Raw genomic sequence first — 25,854 nt, forward strand, 5'->3', positions numbered from 1 at the left:
AAATTTAATTTAATTTTATTTGTGAACATACTGTACAGAGGAGTTACAGTTACATGGGCAGGATAATGCGTACATTTCTTACCAAGCATTGCAGCCTCCTCCTTTGTTTACCCTTCATATCCCTTCCCAGCCTCCCCCCTCCCCCCCTATCCCAATCCTTCTCCTTCCCCCCCTTCCCCCCCCTTCCTCCCCACCCCCCACACCAACGTTGTAAAGCTCGTTTTGGACATGACAACTTGTACTTCTTATTGTTGCAACAGGTCCACTGTATCCTTAAACAACTGGTTTTTCCCCATCTCCTCCACAAGTTATACTGACATCAAATATAGTGAAAGCAGGGGTTATACTGTGGGGGAGGGACATACAAAGCAACAAAGAGATAATCTTATAAATGTGTTAGAAACACATGCATGAAAGAAAAAAAACATTAAAATACACATCTAAGGGTTCATTTTCCTGATATCACATTATCTGACCTTTTCCGCTTGACTCATACATCTACTAGATATTGCAAATAAGGAAAACCATGGGACCTATGTTTCTTTGAGCCTGGCTTACTTCACTTAATATAATTTTTTCCAAGTTTTTCCATTTCCTAACAAATGGGGCAATGTCATTCTTTCTGATGGAGGCATAGAATTCCATTGTGTATATATACCACATTTTCTTGATCCATTCATCTACTGAGGGGCATCTGGGTTGGTTCCATATCTTAGCTATGGTAAATAATGCTGCAATAAACATAGTTGTGCTGGTAGCTTTAGTGTGGTCTTGTTTGTAAACATTAGAGTAAATGCCCAAAAGTGGGATTGCTGGGTCATAGGGGAGCTCTATGTGGAGTCTTTTGAGGAACCTCCATACTGCTTTCCAAAGTGGTTGAACAAGTTTACATTCCCACCAACAATGAAGTAAGGTTCCTTTCTGTCCACATCCCCTCCAGCATCTGTTGTTGTTAGAGTTCTTGATTTTTGCCGTTCTAACTGGGGTGAGGTGATATCTCAATGTTGTTTTGATTTGCATTTCTTTTATGGCTAGGGATGTTGAACATTTCTTCATGTGTCTATTGGCCATCCTTCTTTCTTCTTCAGAGAAGTTTCTCTTTAAGTCTTTCGCCCACTTATTTATTGGGCAGTTGTTTCTTTGAGGATTTGTTGTTGGGGGGTTTAATTTTTTGAGTTCCAAGTATATTTTAGGTATGAGACCCTTGTCTGTTGTATGGCTAGTAAAGATCTTCTCCCAATCCGTGGGGTTTCTATTGATCTTGCTAGCTATGTCATTTGCCCTGCAGAAGCTCTGCAACTTTATGCAATCCCATTTGTCCAACCTTTCTTTGATTTGTTGTGTTTCCGGGTCTCTATTCAGAAAATTTTGGCCTGAGCCAAGGAGACCTAGGGTTTCTCCTATTCCATCCTGTAATGTTTTCAATCTGAGCGATTCTTATGTCAAATTAACCAGCAAAATGCTGAGAGTGGAGGTGTGGCTCAAGTGGTAGAGGGCTAGCCTTGAGCAAAAAAAAGCTAGGGGATAGCACCCAGGCTGTGGTTCAATCCCTAGTACTGGCATGATGAGAAAACAACGAACCCAGTAACAAAACAAAACAAATTGCTGTGCATAAAATAATCATGTTTGCAATGCTTTTTACTTTTTATTTTTTTATGCATTTAAAAATTGTTATTATACAGGTGATGTAATAGGGGTTACAGTTATATAAGCCATGTAAAGAGTACATTCTTTTCTTTTTTTTTTTTTTTTTTGTCAGTCGTGGGGCTTGAACTCTGGGCCTGGGCGCTGTCCCTCAGCTCTTCAGCTCAAGGCGAGCGCTCTACCACTTGAGCTACAGCGCCACTTCCGGTTTTCTGATGGTTTATTGGAGATAGGAGTCTCACGGTCTCTCTTGCCCGGGCTGGCTTTGAACCGCGAGCCTCAGATCTCAGCCTCCTGAGTAGCTAGGATTACAGGCGTGAGCCACCAGCGCCCGGCTTCTTTTCTTTTTTTATTGCCAGTCCTGGGACTTGAATTTAGAGCCTGGGTACTGTCCCTGAGATTCTTTTGCTCAAGGCTAGCAGTCTGCCACCTTAAGCCACAGCACCACTTCTGGTTTTCTGGAGGTTAATTGGAGATAAGAATCTCACAGACTTTCCTACCCAGGCTGGTTCCAAGTGCTGTCCTCAGCCTCCTGAGTAGCTAAGGTTACAGGTGTGAGCCACTGGTGCCAGGGTAAGAATGTTCTTGATAGCAGAATTTAAATTGAACACTACTTCTTCAGGAAACCCATATTTCAGAAAGAAAAGAAAGTAAAGAAAAAAGATGGTCATGATAGAAGAACCAGTGCTTTTTCTACAATGCACTCAAATCACCTGGTTATGATGCACCTGTCACAAGTATTCCACAATACTTAAAGGCAGCTTTAAGTTTTCTTTTGAGGAAGATGGCAGTCCAGTGTATAGGAATGACATAGGCAGTTTACTATACAGCTATAGAATGCACTGCTATTATCTTTCATGAAACAAAGACTTCAATCTACATGGTACAGGTTCTGCCATGTGCTTTCAAAAAGAAGACCTTTTGAGTCTTTCCCCTTCAAAGTTGCTTTTATGAGAAATCTGTATACATTTTTACAGGAAATAATGCTATGATTGTTTTAAAACATTTCCCTTAGTTCCTCTTTGTAAGTATTACCAGCTTATTTTGGGAAGTATTTTCAGGTCTGCCAAAATGAGTTGTTTGGTGTTTCTTTTTTTTTTTTTTTCTGTGCCAGTACTGGGGCTGAACTCAAAGCCTTGATGCTGTCTCTTAGCATTTTTTTTTTAATTTAATTTAATTTTATTTGTGAACATACTGTACAGAGGGGTTACAATTACATGGGCAGGATAATGCGTACATTTCTTACCAAGCATTGCAGCCTCCTCCTTTGGTTTACCCTTCACATCCCTTCCCAGCCTTCCCCCTCCCCCCCAATCCCAATCCTTCTCCTCCCCCCCTTCACACTCCCCGCACCGACGTTATAAAGCTCGTTTTGGACTTGACAACTTGTACTTCTCATTGTTGCAACAGGTCCACCTGAATCCTTAAACAACTGGTTTTTCCCCATCTCCTCCACAAGTTATACTGACATCAAATATAGTGAAAGCAGGGGTTATACTGTGGGGGAGGGACATACAAAGCAACAAAGAGATAATCTTATAAATGCGTTAGAAACACATGCATGAAAGAAAAAAACATTAAAATACACATCTAAGGGTTCATTTTCCTGACATCACATTATCTGACCTTTTCCGCTTGACTCATACATCTATTAGATATTGCAAATAAGGGAAACCATGGGACCTATGTTTCTCTGGGCCTGGCTTACTTCACTTAATATAATTTTTTCCAAGCCTTTCCATTTCCTAACAAATGGGGAAATGTCATTCTTTCTGATGGAGGCATAGAATTCCATTGTGTATATATTCCACATTTTCTTGATCCATTCATCTACTGAGGGGCATCTGGGTTGGTTCCATATCTTAGCTATGGTAAATAATGCTGCAATAAACATTGTTGTGCTGGTAGCTTTAGTGTGGTCTTGTTTGTAAACATTTGGGTAAATGCCCAAAAGTGGGATTGCTGGGTCATAGGGGAGCTCTATGTGAAGTCTTTTGAGGAACCTCCATACTGCTTTCCAAAGTGGTTGAACAAGTTTACATTCCCACCAACAATGAAGTAAGGTTCCTTTCTGTCCACATCCCCTCCAGCATCTGTTGTTGTTAGAGTTCTTGATTTTTGCCGTTCTAACTGGGGTGAGGTGATATCTCAATGTTGTTTTGATTTGCATTTCTTTTATGGCTAGGGATGTTGAACATTTCTTCATGTGTCTATTGGCCATCCTTCTTTCTTCTTCAGAGAAGTTTCTCTTTAAGTCTTTCGCCCACTTATTTATTGGGCAGTTGTTTCTTTGAGGATTTGTTGTTGGGGGGTTTAATTTTTTGAGTTCCAAGTATATTTTAGATATGAGACCCTTGTCTGTTGTATGGCTAGTAAAGATCTTCTCCCAATCCGTGGGGTTTCTATTGATCTTGCTAGCTATGTCATTTGCCCTGCAGAAGCTCTGCAACTTTATGCAATCCCATTTGTCCAACCTTTCTTTGATTTGTTGTGTTTCCGGGTCTCTATTCAAAAAATTTCGGCCTAAGCCAAGGAGACCTAGGGTTTCTCCTATTCCATCCTGTAATGTTTTCAGAGTGTCTGCTTTGACTTCAAGGTCTTTGATCCATTTGGAGTTGATTCTGGTGCAGTGTGATATATAAGGATCTAGCTTTAGTTTTCTACATGTAGTTAACCAATTTTGCCAGCACCATTTACTGAAGAGGCTGTCTTTCTTCCATTCTATTGTTTTAGCTCCCTTATCGAAGATTAGATGGGTATAGGTCTGTAGGTTCATTTCTGGGTTTTCAATTCTATTCCATTGGTCCTGAGGTCTGTTCTTATGCCAATACCAAGCTGTTTTGATTACTATGGCTTTATAGTAGAGTTTGAAATTTGGTATTGATATTCCTCCAGCAGTGTTCTTTCCGTTGAGGAGCGTTTTTGCTATTCGGGGTCTTTTATTGTTTCATATGAATTTTTGGATTGCCTCTTCTATTTCCTTGAAGAATGAGGTTGGAATTTTGATAGGTATTGCGTTGAATTTGTAGATAGCCTTGGGAAGTATTGCCATTTTCACGATGTTAATCTTTCCAATCCAGGAGCATGGGAGGCTTTGCCATTTTTTTAGTTCTGTGTTGATTTCCTTTTTGAAGTTTTAAAGTTTTCATCATAGAGGTCCTTCACTTCTTTAGTTAAGTTAATTCCTAGGTATTTTATTTTTTGTGGGGCTATTACAAATGGAATTGCTTTCCTAATTTCAGCCACACTTTTCTCATTGTTGGCATACAGAAAAGCCATTGATTTTTGGGGGTTAATTTTATAACCTGCTACTTTGACAAAGTTTTGAATCAGCTTGAGTAATTTGGGAGTGGAGTCTATGGGATTCTTTAAATACAAGATCATGTCATCTGCAAAGAGGGAGAGTTTTATTTCTTCTTTCCCTATTTGGATCCCCTTTATGTCTGCATCTTGTCTTATTGCTGTAGCTAGGCATTCTAATACTAGATTGAAGAGAAGTGGAGAGAGTGGGCATCCTTGTCTTGTTCCTTAATTAAGAGGAAATGGCTTTAGTTTTTCACCATTGAGTATAATGCTGGCTGTAGGTTTGTCATATACAGCCTTTATTGTATTGAGGAATGTTCCATGGATTCCTAATTTTTCCAAAACCTTCATCATGAAGGGGTGTTGGATCTTGTCGAAAGCTTTTTCTGCATCTATTGAGATAACCATGTGGTTCTTATTCTTGCTCCTGTTGATGTGATGAATAATATTAATTGATTTGCGTATATTGAACCAGCTTTGCATCCCTGAAATGAATCCTGTTTGATCGTGGTGTATGATTTTTTGGATGAATTGTTGAAGTTGATTGGCCAAAATTTTGTTGAGAAGTTTTGCATCAATATTCATCAAAGAAATGGGTCTATAGTTCTCTTTCTTTGATGAGTCCCTGCCTGGTTTTGGGATGAGGGTTATGATGGCTTCCTAGAATGTGTTCCGTAGTGAGCTTTCTCTTTCAATTTCATTGAAGAGTTGGAGGAGTATTGGTGTGAGCTCTGCTTTGAAGGCCTTGTAAAATTCTGCTGTAAAACCATCTGGTCCTGGACTTTTCTTAGCTGGGAGGTCTCTTATTGCTGTTTCTATTTCAGTGCTTGATATGGGCCTGTTAAGATAGTTTAACTCATCTTGGTTTAGTTTTGGCATGTCAATATTTGCTAGGAAAAGGTCCATTTCTATCTAGTTCTCAAACTTATTAGCATAGAGTTTTGAGAAGTATTCCCTTATAATGTTCTGAATCTTGGTTGTTTCCGTGGTGATGTTTCCATTCTCATCTCTGAGTTTATTAATTTGGGTGTGTTCTCTTCTTTTTCTGATAAGATTTGCTAAGGGTCTGTCAATTTTGTTAAGTTTTTCGAAGAACCAACTCTTTGTTTTGTTGATTCTTTCTATAGTTTTTTTGGATTCTAATTAATTTAATTCTGATTTAATTTTGATTATTTCTTTCCGTCTACTGGATTGGGGTTTATCTTGCTGCTCTTTTTCAAGGAGGTTTAGATGTGTCATTAAATTGTTCGTTTCAGATCTCTCCAATTTGTTGATGTAGGAGTTAAGAGCTATAAACTTGCCTCTGATTACTGCCTTTGCTGTGTCCCAGAGGAGCTGGTAATTTGTGTGTTCATTTTTGTTGAATAGCATGAACATTTTAATTTCCTTTCTAATCTCTTCCATGACCCACTCATGATTCAGCAGTGTGTTGTTCAGCCTCCATTTGATACCGGACTTTCTTTAGTGGCTTTTGGTGTTGAGTTCTAATTTTATTCCCTTGTGGTCAGAGAGGATGCAAGGTATAACTTCAATGTTTCTGAATTTAGACAAGTTTGCTTTGTGGCCTAAAATGTGGTTCTCTTAGCATTTTTGCTCAAGGCTGCCACTCTACCACTTGGACTACAGCTCTCTGCTTCTAAGGTTTTTGGGCTTTCCTGCTCAGGCTGTCTTTGAACTACCATCCTCAGATTTCAGCCTCTTGGGTAGATAAGATTACAGGTATGAGCCACTGGTGCCTGGCTGGTGACCTCTTATGTCATATGAGTAATGAAGCTGGGTTAAAAAAAATCCACGTGGGAAAATACTACACGAAAGGAAATGTACTCATTACCTGACACATGTAACTGTAATACCTTTGTACACCACATTTATAATAACAATAAAGTAAATTAAAAAAATCCAATGTGACTGACTACAAAGCAGTCCTGAAAAGGAAGGTAATACTTGTTATAGGAATAGTATTCTGTCAATGGCTAAATTGGATCAAATTGGATCAAATTCTGAAGATGAATCCAAAAGGATTAAAAAGTGTTGTTGGATAAGCACAGTTTTATTAAGGTTTATTTTTGGGATATAGCATTTATTTACATGTATCTAAATATATATATATATATATACATATATATATATATATACATACATATATATATATATATATGTATACATACATATATCTAAACATATTCATATGTATCTAAAGATATACATCCTAAGCAACTTATTGTGGTTACTTTAAGCTGAAATCCATGCTTTACTATCCTTTTGCTGGCCACATAAAATCTGAGCAAGAGGAAAGGATACTGTTATTGGGTTGAGTGTGATGCCTAACTCACAGGTAGACCTGTTATTTTTGGCTAAATTGTAGGTTAAAAAAAAAGGCACAAAAGCATTTATCTCAAATTTAGGATATATTTATCTTACTTAGAAATTGGATCTGTTGGGCTGGGAAGGTGGCTCAGTGGTAGAGCGCTTGCCTTGCATGACTGAGGCCCTGGGTTCAATTCCTCAGCACCACATAAGCAAAAAGAAAAAAGCCAGAAGTGGCGCTGTGGCTCAAGTGGTAGAGCGTTAGCCTTGAGCTGCAGAGCTGAGGGACAGCGCCCAGGCCCAGAGTTCAGGCCCCACAACCAGACCTCCCCCCCAAAAAAAAAAATTGGATCTGTTTCTAGTATAGTATTCATCAAAAAATATTTATAAAAGAGGCTTAATTGTGCAGGTGCAGTTGATTTACAGAGTGATCCTGTGGAATGATTAAAATAATCTGTACACCTGTTTGCCTTAATTAGCAGAAACGAACCATCTTCAAAATATATTTTTCAAGTGGTTATTTCTATTTTGGGTTGTTAGTTTCAAATTTGTAGAGTTTTTTTTTTATGACCTCTATTTTTTGAGTATACAAATCTAAGTTCAAATTCTGATGTGATCTAGTATTATAAATACTGGTTAGGTGTATAATTACCCTTTTAAAATTTGGCTGGTAAATTAATGAGAGCAATTGTTCTGATATTAGACTTCATCACTGAAGTTCAGGGAATGGCCATACATCTTCCCTCTATGTTCTTTGTGTTGTTGTTGTTGTTGGTCATGAGACTTCAACTCAGGGCCTGGGCACTGCCTCTGAGCCACACTTCTGGTTTTCAGGTGGTTAATTGGAGATAAACGTCTCATGGACTTTCCTCCCCAGGCTGGCTTCGAATTCTGATCCTCAGATCTCAGCCTCCTGAGTAGCTAGGATTACAGGCATGAGCCATTGGTGCCCGGCTGAATTTTCAATATATCTTTCCTTTCTTTTTTTTGTCTTTTTAGTGCTGTTTCTGGGGTTTGAACTCAGGGCCTTTTGCTCTCACTTTAGCTTTTTTTCACTCAAGATTGGCATTCTACTACTTGGGCCATGCCTCCAGCAAAAAACGCCAAGCTGGAGGCATGGCTCAATAGTAGGACATGGGTGCAAGGTCCCTTAGTTCAAGCCCCAGACTATGGCAAGGAAAGTGGAATATTTTAAAATAAACTTCAGTCAGGAAATAGAGAAATATGTTAGAATTTCATATTGGATTTTTGAGATGGGTATCACTATGGAGTCCAGGCTAGTCTTTGAATGGGAAGTGTGGGGATTCATAGCGCAACTGATTATAATAGGGTAGTCTTGACCTTGTTTAAGCAGTTAGTGAAGCTGGGTGCCAGTGGCTCACGCCTATAATCCTAGCTACTCCGGAGGCTGAGATCTGAGGATCACAGTTCAAAGCCAGCCCAGGCAGGAAAGTCTGTGAGACTCTTACCTCCAGTAAACCACTAGAAAACCGGAAGTGGCACTGTAGCTCAAGCAGTAGAGTGCTCGCCTTGAGCTGAAGAGCTGAGGGACAGCGCCCAAGCCCAAAATTCAAGCCCCACGACAGACAAAATAAAAAAAGAAGTTAGTGACTAGAGCTGGTGTGATAATGTATCTATAGTTCTGTTGCTGGTGAGCTTGAGACAAGAGGATTTCTTTTCTTTTTTCCTTTTGTGTGTGTGTGTGTGTGTGTGTGTGTGTGTGTGTGTGTGAGAGAGAGAGAGAGAGAGAGAGAGTTCTGGGGCTTCAACTCAGGTTGTTGAGCTTTTATTTTTTTCTTATCAAGGCTAGTACTCTACCACTTGAGCCACAATTTTACTTTAGGCTTCAAACTGTGATCCTCAGGTAGCTAGAATTATAGGCATGGGCCATGAGCACCTACATGTGCAAGAGGATTTCTTTTTTTTCTTTTGTCGGTCATGAGGCTTGAACTCTGGGCCTGGGCGCAGTCCCTCAGCTCTTCAGCTCAAGGCTAGCGTTCTACCACTTGAGCTACAGTGCCACTTCCTGTTTTCTGGTGGTTTATTGGAGATAAGAGTTTCATGAACTTTCTTGCCCAGGCTGGCTTTGAACATCGATCCTCAGATCTCAGCCTCCTCAGTAGCTAGGCGTGAGCCACTGGCGCCCGGCTGAGGATTTCATTTTTTAAGCCCAGAAGTTTGGGGTCAGTCAGTCTGTGTAACATAGGGAGACTCCCCTTTTAAAAATGAGACACTGGTGAGTAGTGTAGAAATGGACATGATTGGACAGTATATCCTGATTTGTAAATTTTTTGGGATAAAAAAAAAGCTCAAGAATGGTAACACTGGCTCACAGGGTAGTTCTATGTTTAGTTTTTTGAGGAAATTACAAAGTGGCTTTCAAAGTGGTTGTACCTGTTTACATTCCCAACAATAGTGCATTAGTGTTCCTTTCCCCCACATCCTGCCAACATTTGTTGTTGTTTGCATTTTTGATGATGACCAGTCTTACTGGGGTGAGATGGACTTTTTTTAAATTCATATTTCCTTTATGGCCAGAGCTATTGAGCAGTTCCTCCTGTGTTTATTGGCCATTTTTACTTCTTGTGAGATATCTCTATTTAGCTTCTTTGCCCATTTATTAATTGGGCTATTGGTTTGTGGAAGGCTTACTTTCTTGAGCTCTTTGTATATTCTGGATCTTCGGTCTTTTATTAGGGACTCTTCCAAAAAAATGCTGAAATTTGTTTAAGCCTTTCTCATTTGCAAATGTTTTTCAGGGTAATGATGATGCTTACATCTGTATTCATGAAGATCAGACTGTGCGCATACAACCTGCCCATTTGACAGGGCGGAGCCACCCTGTGATGGACAACCGGGTGAGTGAATCATGCCAGCCACCTCCCCCTGCCTGCCCTGTGCCCAGAGCCTCAACTCCCACTTCTTTTCCTCCCACAGATGGCAGCAGTGCCAGAGAGTACTTCATGGTTTGTTAGCACAGTTGGAGTCTTAGTCCCTTCCAAAATCTTTTATTTATTTATCTTTTTGTGTATATTTTTATTGTAAAAATGCTGTACAGAGGGGATACAGTTACAGGAGCAAGGTAATGAGTACATTTCCTATGGAGCGTTGTTACCCCCTCCTTTGTTTTTCCCCTAACATGCCTTCCCTCCCCACCGCTCCAACTCCTCCCCCCGCCCCCACAGTTATAAAGTTCATTTTCAACGTAGTGTCATGTACATCTCATTGTTGCAATGGGTCATCCTGTATCCTTATTTCAGCATTCTGTTATTTCCCTTCCCCTCCCCAAATTAGAAAAATGTATATATAAGATGCAAGGCACAGGAATCAAACACAGTGAAAACAGGGGTTATACCATGGAGGAAGACCATACAAAAGAAACAAAAAACAAAACAAAACACATAGTACATTATAAGTATATTAAAAACAACAGCAACAAAGATAAAACCTCTTGTGTCCCTATCTTAGGGTTCATTTCACTTAGCATCATCTTATATGGTCATATGTACATAGCTTTTGACCTCTTCTGCTTGTCCTAGACATATACTAGTTATTGCAAAAAAGGAGACCATGGGACCTATGTTTCTTTGGGCCTGGCTTACTTCACTTAATATAATTTTTTCCAAGTCTTCCAAAATCTTTTAGAGAGACAGGTTTCTTGTTTTTTTTCAATGTTGGCAGTACTAGAGTTTGAACTCAGGGCTTAGTGCTCACGTGGCCTTGCTAGCTTGGTTGGTATTCTATCACCTGAACCATACTTCTAGTCCAGCTTTTAGCTGGTTATTTCAGAGACAGAGTCTCTTGGGCTAACTAGACTGGCGTAAAACCTGGATCCTCAGCCTCTTGAGTAACTAGGATTATACTTGTGAGCCACCAGCCTCAGACCTGACAGGTGTTGAAGAAGAGGCTTAGTTTAGTGAGAAGGATTTCTTGGCTGGTGAGGATGAGGGATACATGATCAGATTGATGTCACTGGCAGCTGACTTGTATCTTTTGATGGTGCCTGTGCCATATGTGGACCATGGCTGTTGATGAAGTGGTTGTGGTCCAGATGAATGACAAATAGATGAGCTCCAAGTGGGCAGTAGCTCTCCCTACTATAACCAGTGAGGTGTGGCTTCACAGCTGTGTGAAGCTTTCTCATGGGCTCATTGCTCCACTGGCTTGGAATTCTCCCCACTTCTGCCTGCTCAGGCATTGCTGGGTAATTGTTGCTTCAGAGTGGGTGTTTGTATCTGGTGGCCAGATGGAGTGAGTACACTTGCCAGAGTGTCTCATTCGGGTGGAGGAACCTTGGAGTTCTGAGTTCTGGCACAGAGTAAAAATAATATTTTTGCCAAATAGGATAAAGACTAATCACCTGAAAGAGCATGTTTCCCATAGTCTTCAAAGAGGAAGTGGAGACAATAACTTTCACCTCCCACCTTAGAGGAAGGAAATTGGACCTGATGTTAGCTACTTGGAAAGCTGAGATATAGGAATTATGGTTTGAAGCCAGCTTGTGCAAGAAAGTCCATGAGACTTATCATCAGTTAACCAGTAGAAAGCCAGAAGTGGATCTGTGGCTCAAGTGGTAGATAGCTATCCTTGAGTGAAAAAAGCTAAGGAACAGCACCCAGCCCCGAAGTTCAAGCCCTAGTACTGGAACAAAAAGAAAAGAATTTAAACTAGCTAGAACTAGTTCCTCCTCCTCCAACTCCTCCTCCTCTTCTTCTCCTTTCTCCTTCTCCTTCCTCCTCCCCCTCCCCCTCCCCCTCCTCCTCCTCCTCCTTCTTTTCCTCCTCCTCCTTGTCATCATTGTCTTCCTCCTCCTCCTCCTCCTCTCTCTCTTTCTTTCTCTTTCTCTCTCTCTCTCTTTCTTTCTTTCTTCTTCCTTTCTTTCTTCCTTTCTTTCTCTCTCTCTCTCTTTCTCTCTTTTTCTCTCCCCCCCTCCCTCTCTCTCTCTCCCCCTCTCTCTCTCATAGCACATCTTTGTAAAGCACTGAGAAGTCCTATCTGTGTGTTTGCAGAGGCTTCTAGAGGATATGGCCTGGGGGCTGACGGATGGTGTTATCCAGTGTTCTTTCCGCAGAAACATTACCCTTCCTGGGGAGGAGAATAGGTTTGATCTAAATGCAAGCTACTACATTTTTCTAGCAGCTGGTGCATCCAGTGATGGTAAGTCAGTGATAAAAACTCCTGTGTGTGTTTCTTTCCTTTCCTTTATCATCTCTTTCTCAGAGACCACTGAAATTGCTCCTTTTAAAGGAGATATTTAGAGGTGAGGAGCTGTAACCCTCTGGGGAGGCAGGAAAGGGGCACCATGGATAGTAACTGATTCATGATTGTCAAGAAGGATGCTTCCTGCTGCACTGCAGCAGTGCTGGTTTACTGTTGCTCATCTTCCTTTCCCTCCCTCCCTCCGTCCCTCCCTCCGTCCCTCCCCCCGTCCCTCCCTCGGTCCCTTCCTTCCTTCCTTCCCTTTTGTTCTTTCTTTTGTGCAGGTACTAGGGCTTGAACTCAGGGCCCTTTAGCTCTTTCACTTAAGGCTAGCACTCTACCTTTTGAGCCACAGCTCCAGGTCTGGCTTTTTGATGGTTAATTGGAGATAAAAATCTAACAAACTTTCCTGCCTGGGCCAGCTTCAAACCACAATCCTCTTGAGGAGCCAGGATTGCAGGTGTGAGCACTAGCATGGGGCTATTGCTCAAGTTTCTAAGTGAGCCCGAGGTGGTTTTAGGATTTAGAAGACCACGTGGGCGGATATTGCAATGCACATTTGTAGCAATAGTTAGATCTGATTTAAGGGCTTCCCTAATGGTGCTTTGGGGGAGCTGCAGGAAATATTAAGGATAGTGTTTGGTAACTCATCTCTCTGGAAGGGATGACAGTGTCCCCCAACTATGGGAACAGAGGTAGTTGTTTTGAACATGGTGAGTAGGGGTGGAAGATGAGTACAAATTTGGTGTAGGCAGAACTGGGAGAAGCTTTGTCTTTCTATCCTTTGCTTTACATTTTCTATTGTTGGTGAAGTGCAGTCCCAGGGTACGATGTCCTGGGGTTTGAACTCAGGGCCTGGACACTGTCCGTGAGCCTCTTTGTGTTCAAGGTGAGCGGTCTATCACTTCACCCACAGTATGACTTCCGGCTTTTTCTGAGTATTTTATTGGAGATAAGAGTCTCACAGAATTTTCTGCCTGGGCTGGCTTAGCACCTCAGAGCTCAGCCTCCTGAATAGCGAGGATTACAGGTGTGAGCCACTGGTGCCAGATCCCTTCATCTATCACAGTGTTGCTTTTGTATATGAACAATAACTGTTAGTATTTAATTATTTTTTCATTACTGTAAGACATCTTTCTTCTATTCTATGCCCATCCCTTAAGTCCTCCTCCCTGAGGAAGTAATATTTCTTTCTCATCTTTAGGTAAAATTTCTAAACACTCTAAGCAACCCTTGATTACATATGAAAAATATGATGTGACAGGTTCTGCAAAGAACGTAGGAGGCTCTCGGTCTTCACTGCTCTTGAAGGCTCATGGTGAGTTACTTGGCTGGGGTTATTGGTATTATGACTTTATGGACTAAACTTTGTTTCTCACCCGGTGTTGGCTGGATTAGGGACACTTCTCAGCAAAAAAAACCAAAAACAAGTTAACATAAATCTGATACGTTTAACCTTTGCAGGTAGGAATGTTTGCTAAGTTTATTCAAAATAGAAAGTAGGTCTAATTCTGCCATTTTAAACCTGGGTTCTTATTGAAATCAGCAATGGGACATTTGACACATCTGTAGTTTTAATATAATATCCCAGTTGTTTCCCTCCCTCCCTCCCTCCTTCCCTCCCTCCCTCCTTCCCTTCTCTCCCTCCCTCCTTCTCTCCCTCCCTCCTTCTCTCCTTCCCTCCTTCTCTCCCTCCCTCCTTCTCTCCCTCCCTCCTTCTCTCCCTCCCTTCCTTCCTTCCTTCCTTCCTCCCTCCCTCCCTCCCTCCCTTCCTTCCTTCCTTCCTTTCTTCCTTCCTTCTTCTCTTTCTCTTTCTTTCTTTTCCTTATTTTTTTAAAATTGTTTTAAGGATACCAGGATTTGAACTTGATCTTGCTTTTGGTTTGACTTGCTTGTTGTGCAGTCTGGTGTCCTACCACTTCAGCTCTCTTTTCAGTCCTGCGTTTTGCTGATTGGTTTGGAGATGTAATCTGAGGAGGTTTCTTTCCAGGCCGGTTTCCAGCTGTGATTGTCTTGATCTCGGCCTCCTGAGTTTTTTTTTTTTTTTTTTATTGTGAAAATACTGTACAGAGGGGTTACAATTACATGGGCAAGATAATGAGTACATCTCTTATCAAGCATTGTAGCCTCCTCCTTAATTGCAGTTGTTTCTAACTATAGCTGGGATTAAATAGCCCTGGGTTAATTTATTTAACTTTTATGAGATCTTAATTTTTTTTTTTGCAATTTCTTAAAATAAAGGCTATTTTTTTTAGAACAGTTGTCTTTAGTCTTGATGTTCATTGATGATAGTAGTTTGGTTTCAGAAGTACAATTTTATGTGAAGCTCGATCAAGTTTCAAGTGTCTGAGGTTGTCCTTGGTGGTTAGTGCAGTTCTTAGGGATTGATTATCTAAATGAGGACCCACACAAAGCTGGAAGAGCTTTTTTGTATCATGGACACAGGCTCTCATGTGCTCTGCTTCTGTCAGTAAAGCTTGGTTCCGTCTGAAATGCTGGCCGAAGGTTAAAAAGATAGGATTTAGAAGTAGGGAAATAGTGGAGTATAAACTATTCTATTTTAAAACATTAATATTTGGGAGGAATTTTCATTTTTTTTTAATTTTTATTGTGAAAATACTGTATAAAGGGGTTACAATTGCATGGGCAAGATAATGAGTACATTTCTTATCAAGCATTGTAGCCTCCTCCTTTGTTTCCCCTTCCCATCCCTTCCCATCCTCCCTCCACCCCGTCACCCAATCCTCCTCCCCACCCCCCACCAAAGTTGTAAAGTTCGTTTTTCCACATAATGACTTGTACATCTCATTGATGCAATGGATCCACCTGTATTCCTATTTAAGTGATTTGTTTTTTTCCCTTTCCCTCCACAAATTATACCAACCTCAAATACAGTGAAAGCAGGGGTTATACCATGGGGGAGGGACATACGAAGCAACAAAGAAATAATCTTATAAATGTGTTAGAAACAATCACCTGAAAGAAAAAAAAAACATTTTAATACATATCTTAGGGTTCATTTCCCTAACATCAAATTTTCATTATTTATTATTTTTACATTCTTCAGGGTCATCCATTTCTCCCATTGGCTGATAGATTCCATAAATATTGCCACAGTTAAGCTTGAAAATGGCTTTAGTGTGCCGCATATGGTGATGAATGCCTTTAATCCCAACCAAAGCAAGACGATAATGATGAGTTTGAAGTTAGCCTGGCCTACAGAGTGAGATCCTTTCTCAAGACAGAAACAAAAACAAAAAAGAAACCCCAAACAAACACCTACAGTCAAAACCCAAAACGAAGGGGACAGAAACTTATGGTCAATTTAATTCTCCAGGTCCTCCAGTTGGTCAGGAATTGGATCTGGGGATCATGAGCTTGTTTTTCATTGTTTCTTGAAATCAGACATGAGGAGGCTCAATTTGACTAATTCATCTAGGGCACTTAGGGTTACCATGCACGTGGTGAAGGGCTGTAGTCTGAAGCTGTTGTGGTACTTCAGGAACATGTAGGTCATTCCCAGCATAGCTGGCCAGCTGTGTTTTCTGAGTCATTTTGTCATTGAGAAAGCAGCTTAATTTGTGGTGTCAATCCATTTACTCTTCTCACTTGTAGGTGCGCTCATGTGTATGGCCTGGATGACTACAGTTAGCACAGGTGTATTGGTTGCCCGATTTTTCAAGTCTGTTTGGTCCAAAGCTTTCTTGCTCAGAGAAGCAGCTTGGTTTCAGGTAGGTGAGGAGAGAAAGCTTAATTTCTGTGTTATTTGAACTTTTTCACCTGAACGATGTCTGCTTGTGTTGTTATTTTTTTTCTTTTCTTTTCTTTTTGGGTCCTGTTGTGGGGCCTGACCTCTGGGCCTGGGCACTGTCCCTCAGCTCTTCAGCTCAAGGCTAGCGCTCTACCACTTGAGCCACAGCGCCACTTCTGGCTTTTTTCTTTTTGCTTATGTGGTGCTGAGGAATTGGACCCAGGGCCTCAGGCATGCAAGGCAAGCACTCTACTACTGAGCCACCTTCCCAGCCCCTGTGTTGTTCTATCTGATTAAAGCTTTTATAGATTTCAGATCCTTTTTGTAGCAAACAAGCCTTTTGCTTTTATGGTTTTATTTATTTATTTTTATGCTTGAATCTCATGCTCTTGTTTGGCTTTTTTTTTTTTTTTTTTTGCGCTTTAGTGCTTGAGCCATAGCTCTCCTTTTCAGCTTTTTTGGTGGCTAATTGGAGATAAGAGCTTTATGGACTTGCCTGACCCCGCTGGTTTTGAACTACAATCCTTAGATCTTAGCCTCCTGAATAGCTAGGATTACAGATGTGAGCCATAGGCACCCAACCAGGCACAAGATTGTTCATGGAGGTCTAAATACAGACAGGTTTGTGAAGAGGCAGGCTTCACTGGAAACTGGGTTAGGGCCATGTGTATCTAGTAATGTACAGGACTCAAGTGCCCCTTCTGTATACCTGTATTTGTCAGGGGGTGGGGTGGGGTGGTGGTGGTGGTGGTGGTGGTGGTGGGGTGGGGGAAGATGCAGGAAGAGCATTCACCCACTGCAGTGAATGAAAGTAGGTGGAGGAAGGCTGGGAATGCTGATTGAAGACACAGTGGGCTGCACTGTGTGTCAGAGCACTGCTTTGTCCTCTGGGCCAGTAAGTGAGGGACCATCCCTAACTCCTCAGTCAGGATCAACCCAGCCTGTGAGAAGGAAGAGGAACCGGAAGTGTTCTTTTCCATGATCTTCCTTCCCTATGGATCAGGAAGGCAGTCTCCAAGTGGAAATCTAAGTAGGAGTCTATAAAGTAGAACAACCTTAGCTATCTTTCCTGCGTCATGGAATACAGATGTGCACTCATATACCAGAAGGGCTGTGGGTATGTGTTGAATGAAGATGCATATGTAGGATGTGGAACAGTTGTGACTTTATTAGGAAGTATCGTTCCCACTTCCTGAGCTTCATTATCTACCTTCATTTCTCCCATTGGCTGGGAGGGCTATCTGTTTTTATGAGCCCTCCTCCTGCTCAATGCCTTTCATCTACACTCCCTTCTCCCTCTCCTGCTCCAGTCTGAAAGATGGAAGATCTGCTGGTCATGTTCCATCTAAATCCTCTACATGCCTTGGGGCATGGCTCAAGGGGTAGAGTCGGAAACTCCAAGTTCCATCTCCAGGACTGCAAATATGAAAAATATGGTGTGTTGTGTATGTGTGTGTGTGTGTATGCGTGTGCGCGCGCGTACTCATGCACCTGTTGATATATTGATTTATATGTATGTATGTATGTATCACCTCTATATATGTGTCTATATAGAGAACTATATTTCTCTATATACATATATTGATCTGCATACATATACAGATCTAAATGTATATATCTATATACACATAGCTATCTATATATAGCTAGATAAGTATATAGATATATATGTATGTGTAGTTATATATGTATATATAGATATGTGTATATATGTCTCTATATGGATACTTATATATATTTATATATTAGCTACACATAGATATGTATATATATCCATACATAAATGTATCTATATCTATTTATATATAGATCTGTATTTCTATAAGTAGATATTTATATCTATATCAATATATAGGTATCTATTTACATCTATATCTAGATCTATTTATATCTAGATCTATTTATATCTATACCTAGATATCTATGTCTATATCTATATTGATATCTAAATATATATATTCATATAATATCTATATGCATGATAGTGGCTTAGATCGCTGTATAATATATAGAGATGTCTATAGCTTTAGATAGATATGTAGATAGATAGGTGGATAGATGGGTAGATATATACATATATTAGATACATATAGGGTAGCTATACCTCTTTCTTTCCCTGAAATAGTTTTGGCTTGCACTAATTATCTAGGGTATAATCATTTAACAGTGCCTATTTTCACTCAATATTCTCTCCCTCTTTGTGCTGGTACCAGGGCTTAAACTCAGGGCCTTGAGCTCTCATTTGGCTTTTTCGCCCAAGGCTGGTACTCTACCACTTGAACCACACTTCCATTGCTAGCTTTTTGCTGATTGATTGGAGCTAAGAGTCTCCCAGACTTTTCTGCCCAGGCTGCCTTTGAAGTAGGCTCTTCAGCCCTCAGCCCTTTGAGTAGCTAGGATTACATTCATGAGCCATGGTTGCTTGATTTCCATATTCTCTCAATGGGTACAATGACTTTCATGCTTTATCTGCTTTTCACTCCTCTGCTCATTTGTATTGCCAGCTCTTGGGGCGATGGTACATACTGTTTCCTAGCTGTTCCATGGCCCTGGTGGTAGCACTGTTCTTGGTGGCAGAGCTGAGTAAATGTGTTTGGGAGGAAATGCAGGACCTGGCAAATAAGTGGGCTCTGGGTGTGAAATAGCCCTTCCTGCTGCTCTGCGTGGGTGCTCTCAGGAAATGGTTTGGAACGATGAGGCTGGATGGTTTAATGGTAGGCTCACATTTGATTTTTACTGGCCATAAACTGTGATCAGTCGTCAGCTGAAAACCTGAGTGCAGTGAACCCCCCTTGCTATTGACAGCAGCTCTCGTGTAGTGAGGGCTACACGTGTCCTCGCCCTGTCTCACCCCTTTGCAGGTGCATCGGCTGCTCATGCTCACCACGTCTGCGCTCACCGCTGTCGCCTTTGTTTTGCCTTTTCTATATAGAGGAGGTTGGAGTTGGGTAAGTACACTTTTTTTCTTCTTCTGATACTGATGTTTGAACTCAGGGCCTTATATTCTTGGCTTGAACTCTGGCCCTGGATACTGTCCCTGAACTCTTCAGCTCAAGGCAAGCACTCTACCACTTAACCACAGCACCACTTCCAGTTTTGTGGTGGTTAATTGGAGATAGGAGTCTCACAGACTTTCCTGCCCAGGCTGGCTTTGAATTTTGTTCCTCAGATCTCAGCCTCCTGAGTAGCTGGGATTACAGGTGTGAGCCACCAGTGCCCAGCTTGCTTGGCTTTTTTGATCACAGCTAGTGCTCTATCATTTTTGGCTTTTTGTTGTTGTTGTTGTTGGTCATGGGGCTTGAACTCTGGACTTGGGAACTGTCCCTGAGCTCTTCAGCTCAAGGCTAGCACTCTACCACTTGAGCCACAGCACTACTTCTGGTTTTCTGGTGGTTAATTGGAGATAAGAAGCTCATGGTCTTTCCTTCCTGGGGCTGTCTTCAAACCATAATCCTCAGATCTCAGCCTCCTGAGTGGCTAAGATGGTGGTGTGAGCCACCAGTGCCTGACTTGTATATTAGTTTCAAATCAAGGGTTTAAGAGACTGAGATCGTTACAATAACTGTCTCTGTTCAGCATGCAGGTTACCACCCATACCTGGGCTGTACAGTGATGATTTTAGCAGTTCTTCAACCTCTTCTGGCAGCTTTCAGGCCACCTGTGCATCACCCAAGGTACTATTGCTTTTATGCAGAAATGCTCTTAGAGGAGAATACTCATTGGTTGGTAACTGTATCCCTTTTCCAAGGGAAATACTTTTTCACATCTTACAAACTAGTCTTAGAAATTGTATTTCCTTTGAAAGGCTTTGGAAATGTGTTTTGGAGATTCTATTCCCAGGCAATAGGGGAGATTTTTATTCCCGTGGGAACTAGTTGTCGCTTTACCACTTGTAGGAACACTGACTGGTTCTGTGTTTTGGTAGGAGGTGGATGTTTAACTGGACCCATTGGAGTGTGGGAACAGCTACGAGAATAATTGCAGGTAAGCAAGTGCAAGGCCACTTGTTCAGATCTAATTGCTGGGTGTTTATATCACCCAACTTGTAATTTGGCTTAAGTGATTTTTTTTTTAGATGCATTTGTAATGGCAATAATTGGTTGTTGAGGAGAAACCAGCCTTAAACAATGAAATCCAGAAAGTAATTTCTAGAGGTAACAAGTCATTATTGCCATTTGAAGTGTAGGGGGCTTAACAATGACTTAAAACTCTCTAAGACTTCTTTTTTTTAAGTTAAAAAAAATGATCTTGGGGCTGAGAATGTGGCTTAGAGGTAGAGTGCTTGCCTAACGTGCATGAAGCCCTGGGTTTGATTCCTTAGTACCACATATACAGAAAAGGCCAGAAGAGGTGCTGTGGATCAAGTGGTAGAGTGCTAGCCTTGAACAAAAGAAGCCCAGGGACAGTGCTCAGGCCCTGAGTTCAAGCCTCAGGACTGGGGAAAAAAAAATCTTTGCCAGAAGATGAAGCTATGTTGGTGGTTGTACATTTGAGCAACTCAAGTTCAGGGTCATTTTTTGTGAATTGGGTTGAGGTAGGCTGTTTCCGTCTAAGCCCTCCCTCTCCAGTTCATTTCTATAGAGTTTGCAGGAGGAAGGGTTTTCAAAGGCAGATGTGGTTATTGGATGCACTTAGTGGTCTCAGATAATAAAGGCCTAGACGAAAATCACCTGCTCTAACATACCAGCTATGAGATTTAGCACGCAGGAAGTATGGTCAGCTGTGTCTTCCGTACTTTTCTTCCTTCTGCCACTCACGCTCAAGAACTTTCTGGGGTGTTTGGGTGCCTAAATAACTGGCATATCATATTTCTTCAGAGGGGGGCATAAGACTAGAAAAAGAGCCTGGCTAGTCAATCAGGTCAAAGGTCCCCTCCCATAGAGGTTTAGCTCTGCGCCCCTGATAGGGCATTGAAGCAGTCCTGCAGGCAGGCCCCTAGACACCACGGCACTGTGGCCTTCATCAGTCTGCACTTGTGGGGCTCTGGGCATCCATCCCATCGTGGCTCATCAGCCCCAAACAACTTGTGTGGGAGCTGGGGGCTGACGGAAGCCCAGAGGTTCCAAGGATGCCTGGAGAGCCTGTGCAGGCTGTGTGGAGTCTCAAATTGGGTCTGGGACTGAGGTGGCCCACAGGCTGTCTGGTGGTCTTGAGTCATAGGACTCTCCTAGAGACCCGAACTGTCCCCATTCTCAGGCTGTGAGTTCTGCTTAGCTTTTCCTTCAATAACTCTGTTTAGCTTTCCTTTCTTCTCTGTGTCCATGGACTCTTTACAAAAGATCTGATCCAGGAATTGCAGTTTTTCAGTGTTAGTTATACTAAAATTAAATCTTTGCTAAAACTTAAAAAAGTGGGTATAATTATTATTTTTTAATCTTTCTCTATGTAGCACTACAGTATAAGACAATAATTAACTTTTGATTTTATTTGTTTATTTATTTATTTTGCTGGTCCTGGGGCTTGAACTCAGGGCCTACGCACTGTCCCTGAGCCTCTTTTTGCTCAAGGCTAGCACTCTACCACTTCAGCCACAGCGCCACTTCTGGTTCTTTTGAGTAGTTTATTGGAGAAAAGAGTCTCATGGGGACTTTTCTGCTCAGGCTGGCTTGGAACCATGATCCTCAGATCTCAGCCTCCTGAGTAGCTAGGTTTACAGGAATGAGCCACCAGTGCCTGGCTTAACTATTGGTTTTTAAATACTAATCCTACTCAGCTTGTCAATAAGAAATGTTTAAATATTAGGGGTTTTTCATTGTTCAATTTTTATTTTTCTGCCGGTCCTGGGGCTTGAACTCAGAGCCCGAGTACTGTCCCATAGCTTTTCCTGTTAAGGCTGGTTCTCTACCACTTGAGCCATACCTCAACTTCTGGGTTTTTGGTGGTTAGAGGGAGATAGGAGTCTCACAGACTTTCCTTCCCCAGGCTGGCTTGAACCATGATCCTCAGATCTCAGCTTCCCAAGTAGCTAGGATTACAGGTGTGAGCCCCTAGCCTCCAGCAAGTTTATTTTAATATAATGCACACAATGACTTCTTTTGGTGGGAATTATATTTGAATACATTTTTTTCTTTTATACTTAGTGGCAGCCATGTTCCTGGGAATGGATTTACCAGGCTTGGACCTTCCTGGTCCACAGAAAACCTACACAATGATTGGATTTGTGGGCTGGCACATTGGAACTGAAATCATCCTAGAGATACACGCTTACTGGCTCTCTCGAAAAGGTGACTTTTAGGAAAGCCGAGTGAAGCAGAATCATGTTCTCACCAACTGCTGGGGTTCAGTTAGTTTCCTGGTACTGGTAAGGGATCATTATGTGGTAGCTTCTTAGCTACCACGTGATTCCTTACCCTTCCCTTTCTTATCTCTTCCCTACTGACCCTCCCTCCCTCCCTCCTTTCCTTCAGGGCCTTATTTCCCACTTGCCTTTTTCAACTCAGGGCTGGTGCTCTACCACTTGAGCCACAGATACACTTCTGGCTTATTGTTCGCAAACTGGAGATAAGAGTATCACAGACTTTTCTGCCTTCACGGGCTTCTAACTGTGATCCTCAGTTCTCAGCCTCCTGAGGAGCTAGGATTACAGGCTAGCTATGCTATCAGTAGTATTGGGCTTTCTGAAAAACGTGTAAGGGAAAGGTCTCTGGTAGCACAGCTGAGACCATCTTGGTAAGTTCATGCACTCTGGGTGATGATCGGGTCAAGACCCAGCACACCCTGGGCACTTGGACAACTAGAGGAAGGAGAGATCCAGAGCCCTGGAATTTAGGTGATAATAGCTAGACAAGACCTACTTTGTCAGTGTTCTCTGGTTGGGTCTTAATGCCCAGCAGGGCCAAGATCTCTATAGCCACCACAGAGTGGGGAATGGAAGCCATTTTGAACTAGATGAGATCTCTATGTCCTATCTAGCCTTCAGCCTCCAAAAGTGTGACCTCAAAACAAGAAACTCTTGGTGTCTAGTCCATATGCCTGGGCAGTTGTTAGATGAGATTGGACAAGACCAAGTTGGTGTGGCTGTAGCCGAACAGCTTGTAGAGCCAACCACATGTCTGTCCTCCTACTCTGGCTTCTTCTTTTTTAAAATCTCGGTCTCATTTTGTATCCCAGACTGGCCTCAAATGTGAGATTGTTTGCCTCAGCCGCACTGGGACTACAGGTGTGTACTACCACTCCTTTGGTCCTTGGTAGGGTTATGTACTTGAGGTTTCGATGACACCCCGAATTTCAGCTGACAAATTAAAATATGTATATACATAGAACCTGGATTGTCATCACGTGTTAATTAGCTTGATTTAGCAACTTCACAACCTATTGAAATGTGATATTCCATAGACATATATAATTGGTAGTTGTTCATTAACAAAGGAAAATGAGAGGTTATTAGGATTTTGGTGTAGTGTCAATGGGTGGAGGAAGAGAACTGGTTTAAAAGACATTTTTTCATTGTAATTATAAAGGTGAGATACAGAGGGGTTACAGTTACATAAGTCAGGTGAAGAGTACGTTTCTTTTTGGACAATGTCACCCTTTCTAGCTCCCTCCCAGTTTTCCCCTCCCGTCCCCACCCACAAGTTGTATACTTCATTTTCAATACAGTGCCTGGCGACTACACTGCTACATTTGTTCACCCTTTGTCTCTCTGTTTCTGTCCCTGGAAGAGAGCTTTTAAGTTCTTTGAGACAGGTCCCAGTTTGCAAGAGCCTTAAATATTCCTGGGAATCAGTGAGCACTAGGAATCGGTTATTTTCCCCTAGTTTATGTACAAGTCTGTGTTCCTGCATAGCATGGTGTTTATAGGCTATGTTGTTCTTGACAGTGCAAATACTGGATGATGACAGAATTCAGATCCTTCAGTCTCTGACGTCAGTGGAGGCAGAGGTAAGTTCTTCATTGCTCGTCTGTTCCCATACAGCTAGCTTGGTGCTAGTCCTTGCTCTTATGCCTCAATTTTTCTTCCAGGGCCATGCTTTTAAAAAGGCTGTGTTGGCAATTTATGTCTGTGGGAACGTGACTTTTCTCATCATGTTCTTCTCTGCAATCAGCCGTCTCTAAGCAAGCCAAGACCTTGCTTTCTATGGACCAGGTGAAAATCATCCTCAAACCAAAGGAACTCAAGCTGATACTGCCTGCCTGCAGCAGAGCCCCCAACATCTGTTTTGGAAACCCAAGGATGCATCTGTAGGGAAGTTCTGAAGCCTGGTCTTCATAGAGCAAAGGCAAGAGGCCTGTGTAGACAGTACCTGATATTAAGTGCCTTGTGTGCAGTTCTGCATCTTAAAGCCTCATTGTACTTGAGGAGAAATGACTCCAGTATTCTATGTTGGAATTTTAAGAATGCTAGCATTGAAGAAAGTAAAACAAGAATAACTAGGAAATTGAAATATCATTAGGATAAAATGAAAGGCTATTAAGGCATATATATATATATGCGCAAATATATTTTTTACAAAGGTGATGTGGCACTTTAAAGAAAACACCTATTTTTCATGGCTTATCTGAAGTTTTCCCTCAGGCCCGGGGATATAGGTCAGCAGAAAACACTTGCCTAATAAGGCTGAGGCTCTGGCTTTGATCCTAAGGCTCCCGTCTCCCACAAAAAGTATGTTTTCCAGTTCAGTTTTGGGGATACTTTCTTTCCTTTTTGTATTTCAATTCTTCTCTAGTCAAAGATGGAGGAAGGGTTGACTTCATTGTAGATGTTTATTAATATTCATTTATAGAAATATTATACTTTCTTCATTAGCAATGAGATGCAAGTGGGCATCTCCTGCTTAAAGATACTATTTATTGTACTACACAGAGACAAAATGTCATTTTATCTGTTGTTTCAACTGTGAGAGTTAAGTCTTTATAGCATTGGGAAATTTGGACCTGAATTTCAAATGTAATGAATTCACCCATTTGAACGTATCAGTCTTCTCTTTCCTTACAGAAATAGTTATATGGGTGGAAAAAGCTTCCTGATGCTCTAATCAATATAGACAGTGTACTTCTGCAATAGTATATGGCCAGGTTTCATCTTTGCTATGAGGACATCTTGCCAGTGGGTGGTGCTAGGATACCAAAGTATTCACGTTGGTGTTTCCTTGGCTGTGATTCACCTTCAGTATTTATAACACTGCATGTTATTTCTTTATATTTTAAGAGCTCATCTTAATCTTTATGTGAAAATTTTGTGTCTTTTCTCTTTTGAGCTGGACGTAGAGGTGGTACAAATTCAATTTTTTTTTTTTTAGTGCTAGTCCTGGGGCTTGAACTCAGGGCCTTGGTGTACAACAGCACCACTTCCAGGTTTTTCTGTTTATGTGGTACTGAAGAATCGAGCCTAGGGCTTCTTGCATTCTAGGCAAGCACTCTACCACTAAGCCACATTCCCAGCCCTCAAGTGTTTTTATTTTATTGTTTTATTTTAGTGGTTTTTTTTTTTTTTTTTTTTTGTCAGTCGTGGGGCCTGAACTCTGGGCCTGGGTGCTGTCCCTCAGCTCTTCAGCTCAAGGCTAGCGCTCTACCACTTGAGCCACAGTACCACTTCCAGTTTTCTGGAAACCAGTCCGGACTGGCTTTGAACTGTGCTCCTCAGATTTTAGCCTCTTGAGTGGCTAGGATTACAGGCATGAGTCACCAGTATTTTAGATATTTTGCAATGC

At 41.6% G+C, this 25,854-nt stretch overlaps 1 protein-coding gene across 1 annotated transcript in view; it reads left to right on the forward strand.

The window, feature by feature from the left end:
- Frrs1 (ferric chelate reductase 1) overlaps positions 1-25,435 on the forward strand; it is a 36,015-nt gene extending 10,580 nt beyond the window's left edge. Inside the window, exons 7-16 of the mRNA XM_042680841.1 lie at positions 10,014-10,112; positions 12,264-12,411; positions 13,658-13,771; positions 16,069-16,184; positions 19,066-19,152; positions 19,781-19,878; positions 20,130-20,188; positions 22,285-22,428; positions 24,024-24,085; positions 24,167-25,435. Coding sequence (XP_042536775.1) covers positions 10,014-10,112; positions 12,264-12,411; positions 13,658-13,771; positions 16,069-16,184; positions 19,066-19,152; positions 19,781-19,878; positions 20,130-20,188; positions 22,285-22,428; positions 24,024-24,085; positions 24,167-24,259 — 1,020 coding nt within the window. The 3' untranslated portion in view covers positions 24,260-25,435. The remainder of the gene's footprint in view (positions 1-10,013; positions 10,113-12,263; positions 12,412-13,657; positions 13,772-16,068; positions 16,185-19,065; positions 19,153-19,780; positions 19,879-20,129; positions 20,189-22,284; positions 22,429-24,023; positions 24,086-24,166) is intronic.
- The last annotated feature ends 419 nt before the right edge of the window (positions 25,436-25,854 follow it).

The sequence above is a fragment of the Dipodomys spectabilis genome, unplaced genomic scaffold (assembly GCF_019054845.1).
Source record: "Dipodomys spectabilis isolate Male_0828 unplaced genomic scaffold, ASM1905484v1 ptg000002l, whole genome shotgun sequence".
NCBI lineage: Eukaryota > Metazoa > Chordata > Mammalia > Rodentia > Heteromyidae > Dipodomys > Dipodomys spectabilis.